This window comes from Vicia villosa, unplaced genomic scaffold (assembly GCF_029867415.1).
Source record: "Vicia villosa cultivar HV-30 ecotype Madison, WI unplaced genomic scaffold, Vvil1.0 ctg.004575F_1_1, whole genome shotgun sequence".
Taxonomy (NCBI): domain Eukaryota; kingdom Viridiplantae; phylum Streptophyta; class Magnoliopsida; order Fabales; family Fabaceae; genus Vicia; species Vicia villosa.
In genome coordinates this window covers 113,511-126,654 of record NW_026706467.1, presented here as the reverse complement: position 1 = coordinate 126,654, position 13,144 = coordinate 113,511, and the positions used below count along the sequence as shown (strand labels likewise).

The following is a 13,144-nucleotide window of genomic DNA, read 5'->3' as shown; positions in this document are numbered from 1 at the left end:
AACACATTATTGTTACTACTACTGTCATAAGTCTTAAAAAGGAAAAAAAAAGAGATATTTATTTTGGTTATTGTATTTTTTTCTTAATCATAGGCTAATTAGTTTTAGATGGCTAAGTCAAGAGCCTTTTGTGTATATTAGTGTTTTGTCTTGTTTTCAGTTTTAATTTCTAAAGACTATTTGTGGATAACTATCATTATAATTAATTTTATTGCTGATATTATTAGCTAAAATAATTATAAAACCAAGAAATCACCACCTGCAAACCAAAACTCCAGGAAATATCATATCTTTTATTTAAAACTACAATTACATTCAATCTGCGCAATCCTCAAATTAGCAGAATTAAATCACATACTGTAAATAAATCAAATTAACATAAATCAAATAAAAAATTTCTTAATCTAGAGATCAATCTTCAATGTCCAATGATACAGAAATATGAGATCTTTTTCACACAAAGACTACAACAATTTATTTCAGAATTAACAGAGAAGGTTTTTCACCCTGCATCACGTGGGAAAATATGCAGCATTCAGTTTACCATGGACATCATGTGCCATGCTTTGCTCTTGTACTCTAAAAAAGAAACATGTCCATGAGCCTTGATTCTTCTTTTCCAAGACAGTTCCAAACTTGATTAAAAAATCCATGCCATTTTCACTTTGTTTCATATCAACGAACCTGTTGCAATACACAAACCAAATACGATTTGGTTCACAAAATGCACCTGAAACTATACAAACCTTGCACCGAACAAAAACCATGCACACCAGGTCCATAAAAAAACACCCTGCATAATTAAAACTTTCAGCTACAAATTAAACCATACATAATTCTGCAACATAAAAAATATGTCAATAAACTGCCCTGCTACCAAAACCGACCTACAGGCCTGCAACAAAACAAAGCTAAAGAGAAGATGCGAGGGAATCGATTGGATCCATAAGCCATAAACTACATGATTTGTTTTTCAACTTCGTGCAAATCAGTAACCTGTAAAACAAAAAACATAGAATGATCAATAAACAAAATACAGGATAACAAAGATCACCTTAGAATGAAATCATACAACAACCATCACGTTCAATCAACAACCATCATCTCCTTTAATCTGCAACATATTCAACCACATCGAAGAACAACATCAACACGCAGAAATCGCAGAAGAATCGAAAATAAAAATCAAGACAGGCCTTGACATGATAATGCAAATTCACACTGCACTGAATGATAACCGCAGAAGTTAGCAAGCATGGAAAGAGAAGAATGAAATCACTGATAAATAGGCAAGCCATTTAAACAGGTAATTACTGCAATTGTGCAGTTTGGAACGTGGATAGGCACACAATAATGGACCTTACATAACTGCAACAGCATGAGAAGCTGGGAGGGTGAAACTCCACAGCAATAACTGCCGCAGCCCACCATGCAGATGAATGATCAAAAATTTAGTATTAACCGCCAAAGCTGATGTGGATTAACCATGGAACAGATGCTGATGTGGATAGCCTAAGAAAGTCTCAAATGGTAGACTTTTCTTATATGATAGATATATTTTTTCTTTGTATTTTTGAAAATAGATTTTACAAAATTATTTTTCAAAATTTTAAATTATTTTTGTATTCGTTTTTTCTAAAATGAAATACTAATTTTGACATTCTATAACATAAACATAGATTATTGAAGACCAAAATCAAGTCAAAATTCCAATTTTTTCAAAAAATTGTGTTTCAAAAATGATTTTTATGAAAATATATTTGAAACAACTTCAAAATTAAGTATTTTTTTAAAATTTTGATATCCATATTTTTTCTCCATAAATAGATGAAATATCTAAAATCACATTTTAAGAATAACTATTCAAACCAAATTTTGATTTGAAACTTTTATAAAAAATTTCTTTGTAAAACTTTTTTACACAAAATTATGTAACATTATAAAAATTATTTTAAAAAAACCTAAAACAAACGGGCCCATAGTAAGATCTAATACAACAACGACTCTTATTCGTGGTCTACCGTGAACCACTTAGTTGATGATTCACCTTATACGTCATCAAAGAACAATGTTGCGCCGACGGTAATGTTTCTTACAACTTTTTTAGGGTTAAGTATATTTTCGGTCCTTATAAAATTGCTAAATTTTGTTTTTGGTCCCTAATAAAAAATGACATGTTTTGGTCTCCATAAAATTATTATCCACATAGTTTTAGTCCCTACTGTTAGAACGTTATAAAAAATTTCTAAATAAAAACGGAACTCAAAATTTGATTTCTAAGTCGAAATTTGCATTACTTTTATCATTATATTTTGAAATTTAAAAAACTCATATTTAATTTTTCTTATTTTAAAGAATTCTATAATTTAGTAAATAAATATTTTCTAGTATTCTAAATACATATAAAAAAAATTATCAAAAAATCAAAAACTTAAGGATAATTAAACAGTTTTTAAAATTTTAAAAAATAGCAAGGAATAAAATTACATGTATAAAATTTTTATAGAGATTAAAATATATCATTTACATTTATTTTATACGAACTAAAAATAAAATTTAAAATATTTATAAGACAAAAACATACTTAATTTTTTTTTATATACTATACTTAAAAATATAGTGTATTTATTTATGGTTTCTTACAACATGTTTGTCCAGTTTCGCTTCACGTTGTGATTATTTTATTCATAAACCCGCTTTCTCTTTCTCGTAAACCCTTTTCCACTTTCCATTTCACTCATCCGCTATCTCCGCCGTCTCCGCCGTCTCCGCCACCCACATCCCACAATGCAGTCATCTCTCTTCTCTCCAACCTACTCCCCCATCTTCCCCACTCACGCTTCTTCCCGGCGCGTGGTAAAAGCTTCCGTCGCCGTCGATTCCCCCTCTCCACAATCAACCCAAATCAAGCTCAACAAATACAGTTCCCGCATCACCGAACCAAAGTCCCAAGGTGCATCGCAAGCTATCCTCTACGGAGTTGGTCTCTCCGAAGATGACATGAAGAAACCTCAAGTCGGAGTTTCCTCCGTTTGGTACGAAGGAAATACTTGCAACATGCATCTTCTTCGTCTCTCTGAGGTTGTTAAAGAAGGTGTGGCGGAAGCTGGGATGATTCCGTTTAGGTTTAATACGATTGGGGTTAGTGATGCTATTTCCATGGGGACTAGAGGGATGTGTTATAGTTTGCAGTCTAGGGACCTTATTGCTGATAGTATTGAGACTGTTATGGCTGCTCAGTGGTATGATGGGAATATCTCCATCCCTGGCTGTGACAAAAATGTGAGACTTTGTGTTTGTTTTTTATTTGATCTTTTCTTTTTTGTAATTTTGTTATGTATCTAATATCTAATCATGGTTCTGTAGATGCCAGGTACAATCATTGCAATGGGAAGGCTTAATCGACCAAGTATTATGGTTTATGGTGGGACTATAAAGGTATGGTGGTTCAATTGTTTGATGAAATTACTGAACTAAATAGGGTGAATCAATCTTGTTGCAGTTTTCTTTGATATGGGAAAAACTCTTCAAGACAAGTACTAATTTGAATATCTTGATTTGTTAGTTATATCGGGTAAATATGTAGGCAGGGTGGATGTGAATTTTTTGTTATTAACAGTATTGGTTTTGTTTATGGTTTCTTTGAAGTAAGGGTTGTAGGGTTAGACTTAATGATGGAAAGCAATGAATATGGTTTTGTTTGAATTTGTTCATAGGATTCATGCCACTTGTGCAGATGATATGCATTTGTCGAAACTTACTGGGGATTTTAATGCAATTTAATTTAGGTTTGAATCCCTGGAAAAAGTTTGATGTACTTCAGGGGATATTTGGTTATTAGAGAAGTGGAGTTAAAGCCGTTGCCTTATATTTTGCATTGTATGTTTTATTTATTCATGCTATATGTTCCTTTCACCTCGCATTTATGCGGTTATTATCAACTGCTGTTTGCTTATTTCCTTATTGAAAACAATGGAAGTTGTTGTTGTTGTTATTGTTGAAATTAGGTCTTGACCCCCAATCTTTGTATATTTGTTAATCTAAATTTTGTTTTGTTTCCAGCCTGGTCACTTTCAGGGTCAATCATTCGACATAGTGTCTGCATTTCAGGTACGAAAAATCATTGTCCCAACTGTTACTGTGGTTGAACATTTTATTTTATTTTGTTGTATACTCTTCAAACATACACTCTACGAACAATTTTAAACTGGAGAGGAATAGATAGATAATGTAGACTTTAAAAGAGCCCTCCTAGCTCTTTACAATTAATGAAATATTTCTCTTTTATTTTTATTTTTAGAGATATTGTAAGAGAGATTTTAGGGCTAGAGTTTTTGAAAACATTTTCACTTTATTTTTCTTTTCCAATTTTAATTACCAAAAGTTACATCATTTTCACTTAGCTTTTCTCTCCAAAGGTTTATATTGTAAAAATAGAAACAATTTTTTATAGCTTTCATTTGTCTTTCTTACAAACTATGAAAATTGGAGATAGAGTGAAAAAAGTAGTATTTTTGTGATTAGTTCTTGGCTTCTTGCACCATCTTCTTTGAAGATTAAAGTTTTTTTCCTTCTAAACTTAAAGATGAAATGCATATAGTTCATGTGTGGAATGCTAGTCCATAATAAACATTTGTTTTCCTGTGTATTAATAACGGAATTTGTACTATCAGGGTTATGCTGCTCTTATTATGTATGTTTCATTTGTCTTTGGTTTTCACGCAGATCTATGGAGAATATGTGAGTGGATCCATTAGTGATGAACACAGACAAGATGTTATCCGCAATTCTTGCCCTGGTGCTGGAGCCTGTGGTGGAATGTATACAGCCAATACCATGGCTTCTGCAATAGAAGCTATGGGCATGTCTCTTCCATATAGGTAAGTACATAGGTAGATTTTTGGCGTTGTCTTTTTTTTTTTTTGGTGTGCTTATCCTTATTTGTTCTTTCCATAGCTCATCTACCCCTGCCGAGGATCCACTAAAGTTGGACGAGTGTCGGTTAGCCGGAAAATATCTTCTTGAGTTATTGAGGATGGACTTGAAGCCCCGGGATATCATCACTCGCAAATCATTACGTAATGCAATGGTTATAGTTATGGCCCTTGGTGGATCTACCAATGCTGTGTTGCATTTAATTGCTATTGCCAAGTGAGTAGAACATTAGTTACAGTGAGCCTCTTGTTATACGTAATCCTTAGAGAAACCTCATGTAATGAATTTTGCAGGTCTGTTGGTGTTGAATTGACTCTTGATGATTTTCAGAAGGTTAGTGATGAAGTTCCTTTCATTGCTGATCTTAAGCCTAGTGGGAAATATGTTATGGAAGATGTTCATAAGGTATGTACTTATTTATTTGATATATTCTCTTTATTAATAGCATTATTTTTGTTGTTATTGTTCATATATGTAATTTACTTTATTATTGTCAAGATTTTTTCCTTGTCATGCTATTGGTGTTTATGGTATTTTAATTATCATTGTTAACCGTGTTTGAAATCCTCTTTTCTTTTCATTTTTCTGAAAGATTGGAGGGACCCCGGCAGTTATCCGCTATCTTCTTGAGCAAGGCCTTTTAGACGGTGACTGTTTGACCGGTACTGTACTCGCCTTTGTGTGTTAATTACTAAGTAATTTTTCCAAAAAATAAAAAAAATGTAAACATCGCTAACACGCATATACCTCCTCTGTAGTCACTGGGAAGACCCTAGCTGAAAACGCAGAACTTTTCCCTCCTTTGTCTAAAGGACAGGTATGAGCTTGTTCTGTCTGTGACATGTGTATCATATTGCTATGTAGTGATCTACAACTGCAACAGCTTGATTGTTAATAAAATGATCACATGATAACCTACAAGTTTTCTATGATGTGATTCAGGAAATAATAAGGCCAATTGAAAATCCCATCAAGAAAACAGCTCACATTCAAATATTATATGGAAACGTTGCACCACAGGGTTCTGTTGCCAAAATTACTGGAAAAGAGGGCTTGTACTTCTCTGGTGAGCCTTCTCGTGCTGTTCTCTTGGAGTTATTTATTTATTTGTTTATTTTGCCCATCACAATTGTCTATACCATGACTTATTCTTAACATGGATTATTATATAGGTCCCGCACTTGTTTTTGAAGGAGAGGAGGCAATGATTGCTGCCATTTCAGAGGATCCTTCGAGGTTTAAGGTATTTCCTTATTTAATATAATATGCATAAGTACAATGCTTATTACAGTGTTGTCAGGAGACTCAAGACTGATGTGTGAATGAAGTGTCAGGAGTTGATATTTTTGTCAGGTTTAATAGTTAAAATATGCTAGAAAAGTAATCAACCTATGTTAGATTCAAGTTGATTGGTGTAAGTTAACCAGAGTCTTAGCAAGTACTGTATGAAAGTATGATGGATAATGGATTAAGAAAGTGAGTTGGGTATTGTTGCAGGAAAATGGTCTTGAGACCATTTAGTATAGTGGAAGCTTTGCAAGTTAGCTAAGTAGAACAGACCTGCAAAGACTATCGGAGATATTGTGGCAGTAAAGAATATTTACATGTTTTTGTTGATTTGCAAAAGTTGTATCATAGGATCCCTAGAGATATTTTGTGGAAGACTGTAGATAGAAGAGTTTGTGAGAGAACATAGTGTGAGCCACAAAATATTTCATTCAATAGTTTTACACAAATGGTAGCCTGAATATTTTCATTTTGTTTCTTCATGTGCTTACTGAGCATCTTCAAAAGATGGTACTGATACTGAACATTATTTTGCAAATTATATATTTGTGGATGGTCAAGAGAAAAAATAAATGTTAAGTTAGAAATTTGGAGGCAAGGCTTCGAAATTCATGGCTTTCATTTAAGTAAAAAAATCAAACTAAGTATATATATTGTATGCTTATTGCTTAGTGGGAGGCACACATGACATGATAGCTTAGAGGTAAAATTGAAGAATATCAATATACCATATTACTAGTCTCACATTTAGATTTTATTGGTCTATAGCACAAAACAAATGGAGATAAGGGGATGTCAGCCACCGGATCCAAGTAGGGTGGATGAAATGGGGTAATGGTTTGGCTATAAATTGTGCTTGAAAGTATCACTCAAGCCTAAAGGAAAGTTATATTGCACAACTATAAGACTTGCAATGTTATATAGGATTAAATTCCAAGTGATCCAAAACAAAATTGAACTCAATTGATACAAATCACAGTGTGTATTTCTTTTTGACATAAATCACATCCGAAATCTTGATTCATTTTAATGAATCACAACTTTCCCCAGAATCACTCAGCTCACATTCTGCTGGGGGTGTTGTCTTAAAACGGGCATGGTAACTCGACCTATTTCTCATATATCTTAACAGTTAATAATAAAATTTGATTCACTGTTGGAAAGTTTTCTGATTCATGGTTTAGATTAGGATTCGGTAGCATAATTTGGATTTCCACCATTAGGCATGGTTCATTACTAGGGATGACAAAAATTCCTGTAACATGGGTATCTGTTCCTGTATACCCATTATTCATAAAATTAGTTTTTGTTTTGAGTATATAATTACTGTTTTTTTATTCCTTTACCCCATTTGTCGTGCTTAACAAAACTCATACTTTATCTCATGGATTTAGATATACCTTATGCGTAAGAAAACTTAGACATTAATGTTTCCTTATCAAACTGCATAGTTTCTCGTTTGAACTATACTAATCATGAATGTTCAAATTGCTGACATTTCACAGCCTTTTCAGTTGTCACCGTATTGATTTCTCTTGCAAAGATATAACCACTGTCCAAAGCAACTAAATGAAGCTCTTACTGATTTCCTCTGTATGAAATTCATCATTTCAGGGAAAAGTTGTTGTAATTAGGGGAGAGGGGCCTAAAGGTGGCCCGGGAATGCCTGAGATGTTAACACCAACAAGTGCAATAATGGGAGCAGGGCTTGGAAAGGTCTGTCTTAGCTTTGCATAATTATATCTTCATTTTCATCTATTTACCTAGTTTGTAACATGGTTTGTCCATTTTTACTATGAATTTACCTAAACAAGCACTTTTACAGTTTTCTTACATTTATTTTCCATATGTTAAAAACTTAATAAGCACGAGCCTTTCTATATTTTTTTATCCATAGTGTGTCCAAAGGTGATCGCCACTCATTAGTTTTTTCAATAGAAACAGGAATGCCTTTTTTCAAGCTATGAGAGCCACGATGAAGTGAAACTTCTTAAGGATATTGTCTTTTGATACTGCAGGATGTTGCTTTATTGACTGACGGAAGATTTTCAGGAGGTTCACATGGGTTTGTGGTTGGTCATATTTGCCCCGAAGCACAGGTGAACTGACCATGCTTTTCAATCATTTTTATACTGCCATAGTATGCTAAATATATTCAGACGCATCATGTGTGAACTGCAATCTTTAAATTAGGTCAAATGGTATTGGGGTATGCATTTAATTATCTTATGGAAGGAACATTTTCTTCTGCTCTCGGAGTACCATCACTTTCATATTTCATAGAACCAGCTGGTTTGGTTCTTTTAAAGGGATATGAACAATGGGTTGTGCATGTTTTACTTTTTATCCTATTGAAGTTCATCTTGAAAAGTAACTGTGAGTTTGTGACCAGATTGTCTATCTAGATACATGCATTCTACCGCTGCCAAGTGCAACTTGAATGCATTTTTTAACGTTGCCATTCTATTCTAGAGAATGTGAGTGTGTAACCGTGTGAGTTTAGCATACAATACTGGTTTGTGACTGTTGAAGATAATAGTTAACTGGAATTATGAACAAGTTCACTACTCCTTTTAATGTTCTCAATTAGAAATTAGATGTACACTTCACCACGAGGAAGAGGTTAAGACTGTCATGCTTTTACTTTCTATTTCTTCTGCGCCATGTTCTTGTATTTACTCTATGGAGATTAGGAAAATCTAAACTGTAGTTTCATGTAGCTAAGCTAACCAATAATATTTTTCCGGCTTCTTTAATTGTACAGGAAGGTGGTCCAATTGGTTTGATTCAAAATGGAGATGTTATCAACATTGATGTTCAGAACAAGAGAATTGACGTTTTAGTTACAGACGAGGAGTTGCAGGCACGCAGGGAGAAGTGGGTTGCTCCACCATACAAAGCTAACCAAGGTGTTCTTTACAAGGTATGAGACCAAAAAACTCCTAAAATAGATTATGTTTAAATATTTTATGAGATTTTGTTAATTCTTCCATTGTTCTAAGCAAATCCCTCATCTTTCTTGATCCAGTATATTAAAAATGTGAAATCTGCTTCTAGCGGATGTGTAACAGACGAGTAGAGAGAACCACAATTTTGATGGGTTGCATAGCGAAATCCAATTATATCTTGTAGTAGTAGCATTTTGATGAGGTATTACTATTTTCGCTTAGATGGTGTATTTCTATGTATCTTGATGTAACTTTATTTTTATTTTCATTATTTTTTGGTGCATTGTTAGACTTGAATCCCACCATCTCTCTTTGCTCTTGTTTCTTTCTATTGTATCAAATATAAATAATGTTGTGCTATCAGTTAATTATGAAATGCTAGATTTATTTCTTGGCAAAAATCCAACGACCATTAAAAGGGAATGCAGACAAAAGCATAACTTATATATAGATTTCGTTATTCAAAGGCACAATTATAATTTTTCATAACTAGGATTACATGGTATCTGCTGTCAAACAAATTACAGAACAAAACCACAATTTTATTTTACATTACAAAGCAAACAAATGCTGAGAAAAGTAAGAAATAGAAGCTGCAACATCTAATCTAAATTCTCAATAAAACTATATCATTAATTTATTCAAGAGTAGGATTTAGGAACAACTTGCATTGTGGACCAAAAGTGAGGAACTAAAGCTCAACTTTGAGGAAGATAGATCAAACACCAAAAGATTGTCTACCAATTGATGTCCTCCAATAACAATTGAAGCTTTTGTAAAAGACATCCTTGACTCTGTCCCTCCATCAACAATTCCAAGACATGCTACGTTTTTCTTTACATTAACCATCAAATTGGTTTCATGAATTGTCCACTGCACACCCTTTTGAAGCACAAGATCAATTCTTGGTACAGAATTTCCAATGCTAGTTGAGTCAAAACACGCCTCAAATGGTGCCACTGATTTCACTCTCTTTAGTTTCCTATCTGAAGCCTTCTTAAGGAAATCACGAATGAAGGGCTTGTAAACTGATGTTTGCAATTCAGTGAAAGCAGTAATAGTACTAATTTTGGTGCCACCATTTCCTTTTTTGTCAATGGACAACAAAGAAGGCTTTAAGTTCAAAACATGTCCATCAATCTTAATAGCTTTCACATCAATAAAATATTCATTTGAAGGAACACCTTCAACAGAAACAGCACCTGTTGAAACAGGGTTGACAATGAGTGGTGTGGTTTGAACAAATTTAGACCCTTCATCTGATCCAACAAGCAAGTTAGTGAATCCTTGCTTGTTTGAAGAAGGCAAACAAAGAGAGAATTTGGTTGGAATATTGTTTTTCAAAGCAAGCTGTGTTGGCAATGAAAGGTTTGATCTTGCAAGACCAATAATTCCTTTAGTATTTTTTGGTAAGCCATTTAGTGGTGAATCATCAGTGAACCACCAGTATCAAGGCAACTCGAAAGCAAACCAGAAACTTTGTATTGAGAAATGAAAATGAAATCTTGACCAAGTCCACCACCAAAAATGAATTTGGCCAATGAGTTTGTTGCAGAAGCAGGACATGTATTGTTAGTGCAACCTGGTTTGAAGGGGCCATTACAGCTAGTACATCCAATATCTGGACATTGTTTAGAGCCACATTGAATAGGAGTGTAGGAGGATGAATTGTAGTGAGTATCACAGTCATACCATAGATTTTCTGCTGCAAGATCAATGACTAGATTGAAATTAGTTCTAGGAGTTCCTATGCCAACGGATGTGTAGAAGAGGTTGGTTGATGGGTCTTTTTTGATGGGAAGAATGAAGGAGTTTGGTTGAGAGGATGCTGATACAGAAGAAAGTGAGAAAAAGGATAATAGTGATAAGAGGAAGAAATGGATGATGACAGAAGAAGCCATTGTGAATGTTGAAGATATTGGAAATTGTATTGTTGAGGTTTGATTTTATAGATAAAGATATACAAGACGGTGGAGCATATTGTTTATGACTCTAATTTGACCACCGTACATTTTCAGTGTTTTGTCAAATAGGGTGGCTATTTAATTCGTAGTTGAGTTTGAAAAGAAATATTGAAAAGTCTACCATAAGGTTTTTTATTTGTGTGTGTAAAATTTTATAAGTTTATATAAAATAACTAAATAAGTAAATATTAAATAATTGAGTTGTGTGTTACTCGACCAAACTCCATCAAATATAAAAAGGCCACAAATAGTATAATGAAAGATTGTTTACTTATTTAATTATTTAAATTGAAGAAAATTAAGATGAGATTGAAATGTTATTTACTTTGGTAGAGAAAAATAATATCACGTAATTTATTGTATAAAATGTTAGTAGTAGTTTCTTTGGCAGAAACGGAATTCACATTAGAATGAGAGTATTATGTGGATGCGTAGGAATGAGACTACATAGTTGAAGGAAGACTTGTAAAGATTCATTGGTACTACATATACCAATAAGATGCATATTCTATTCGATAGTCTACAAATAATAACTCTATAGTTAAGTGTGCTTGATTTGGAGTAGTATTTGGATTAGTGACTTTCAAGGAAGTTTCCTGAAAAGCGTGTGAGTGAGGATAAAACATGCTCAAAAGACCCGTGTTTGTTTGTGGGGTCAGTGGACATATAACACCTAAGACCGACGAGGGCGGGGGCCGGTGCACAAGGCATGCCAGTGAGCGGCTCCTGAAAGCTTCTAGACACAAACTGAGGCAATACTATCTTTTAGGGGTCTCCATGCAAATCTAGATCCACACAGTGGGATTTTGTATGTGTCTGATGCAGGTTTCCGATTGGTCTTCCTTTTTAACGCGAGGCAATCCTTGTATCATTGCCTAACTAACTTCTGGTTGTCTTTGATCACTCCAATCCGACCGTTACTCAGAGGGTATTTCATAGTAAGGTACAAAGTTGAAAGGGTAGTCTGCAAAGCATTAAAGAATGGTCTGCCAATAATGATGTTGTATGGTGAAGGGGTGTTTATATCCACGTACCTCACTTTTATCGTAGTAGCGCACCCATCAGCTCCAAAGGTGGTTTTCACAGTGAAATAACTCATGACCTGCACTTATTTGTCATGGAAGCCCCCCAACAATCCCTTAAATGGCTGAAGGAGCTCTGGATCCATCTTCAAACCATGGAAGGTTTCCCAATAAAGGATATTTGTTGAACTATCGGGATCAACCATAACCCGCTTTACGTTCTAGTCATGGATATGAAGGTTAATCACCAACATGTCGTCTTCATGGGGGATTATACCGTTAGCACCCCTTTAGAGAAACTAATGGGGACTTCAACTCGTTGGGAGGAATGCTGACGACATGCATTACTTATCGATCACACTTCTTTCAATATGAAATGGATTCCCCGCCATCCGCAAAATCTTTTGCGATCATGTTTAGGGTGTCTAGTGCCGCACTACGCCCGAGTTTCTCGTGATGGAGATCTCCGTTCTCCAATTTCCCAACCCCCATCTTGCTAGTATTTTTTAAGACAACTTTTCTGAATCAGCTTTTCGATCTCTTGTTTTCAGAGGATGACAATCTTCATAGAGAATAAGGACAACACGCATGAATGTCAATAAATGATCATAAACACAAGAATTCCCTTATTATGGGATTTGGGAGACATGTTTTAGACATATTAATCACGACATAAAAACATGCCTGATGGCATCTCGACCATGGGTGGCTCATACGACTTCTTCCAACACTTATTCGTCCATGTCCAAAATATATAATCTAAAATGTACAAAAATTAAAATGTGAAAAACTAATTCTTTTGTATGAGACATAAAAGGTAAGTCCATATTTATTTTACTGTTCATTTAAATTTTTAGTCATCATACAATAAAAAAAAATTAAATTATAGTATGTACTTCGCTAACAACAAAATGTTAATATTTCTTTTTACCTCAAATTTCTATTATTATTTTTTTAACTTTTTTATGTCATTAATTATAATTTTGTA

General features: G+C 34.1%; 1 protein-coding gene and 1 pseudogene across 1 annotated transcript; one reads left to right on the top strand and one right to left on the bottom strand.

The window, feature by feature from the left end:
- Positions 1-2,654: 2,654 nt before the first annotated feature.
- LOC131642164 (dihydroxy-acid dehydratase, chloroplastic-like) lies at positions 2,655-9,533 on the top strand. The gene is made up of 14 exons (XM_058912442.1): positions 2,655-3,282; positions 3,367-3,438; positions 4,063-4,110; positions 4,726-4,880; positions 4,957-5,151; positions 5,229-5,340; positions 5,528-5,597; positions 5,694-5,752; positions 5,878-6,001; positions 6,108-6,178; positions 7,837-7,938; positions 8,241-8,321; positions 8,987-9,145; positions 9,251-9,533. Exons 1-14 carry the CDS (start codon positions 2,788-2,790, stop codon positions 9,299-9,301), a joined length of 1,794 nt encoding a protein of 597 aa, XP_058768425.1. The 5' UTR covers positions 2,655-2,787; the 3' UTR covers positions 9,302-9,533.
- Positions 9,534-9,778: 245 nt separating this feature from the next.
- LOC131642165 (probable aspartic proteinase GIP2) lies at positions 9,779-11,094 on the bottom strand (annotated as a pseudogene).
- Between the last annotated feature and the right edge of the window lie 2,050 nt (positions 11,095-13,144).

What these genes read in the sequence shown, in the direction of transcription:
- LOC131642164 (XM_058912442.1), top strand. Translation starts at nt 2,788, where the DNA reads ATGCAGTCATCTCTCTTCTCTCCAACCTACTCCCCCATCTTCCCCACT. An exon ending in AGACGGTGACTGTTTGACCG is followed by an intron (nt 5,598 to 5,693) that starts GTACTGTACTCG and finishes CCTCCTCTGTAG; the next exon opens with TCACTGGGAAGACCCTAGCT. An exon ending in AGGATCCTTCGAGGTTTAAG is followed by an intron (nt 6,179 to 7,836) that starts GTATTTCCTTAT and finishes TCATCATTTCAG; the next exon opens with GGAAAAGTTGTTGTAATTAG.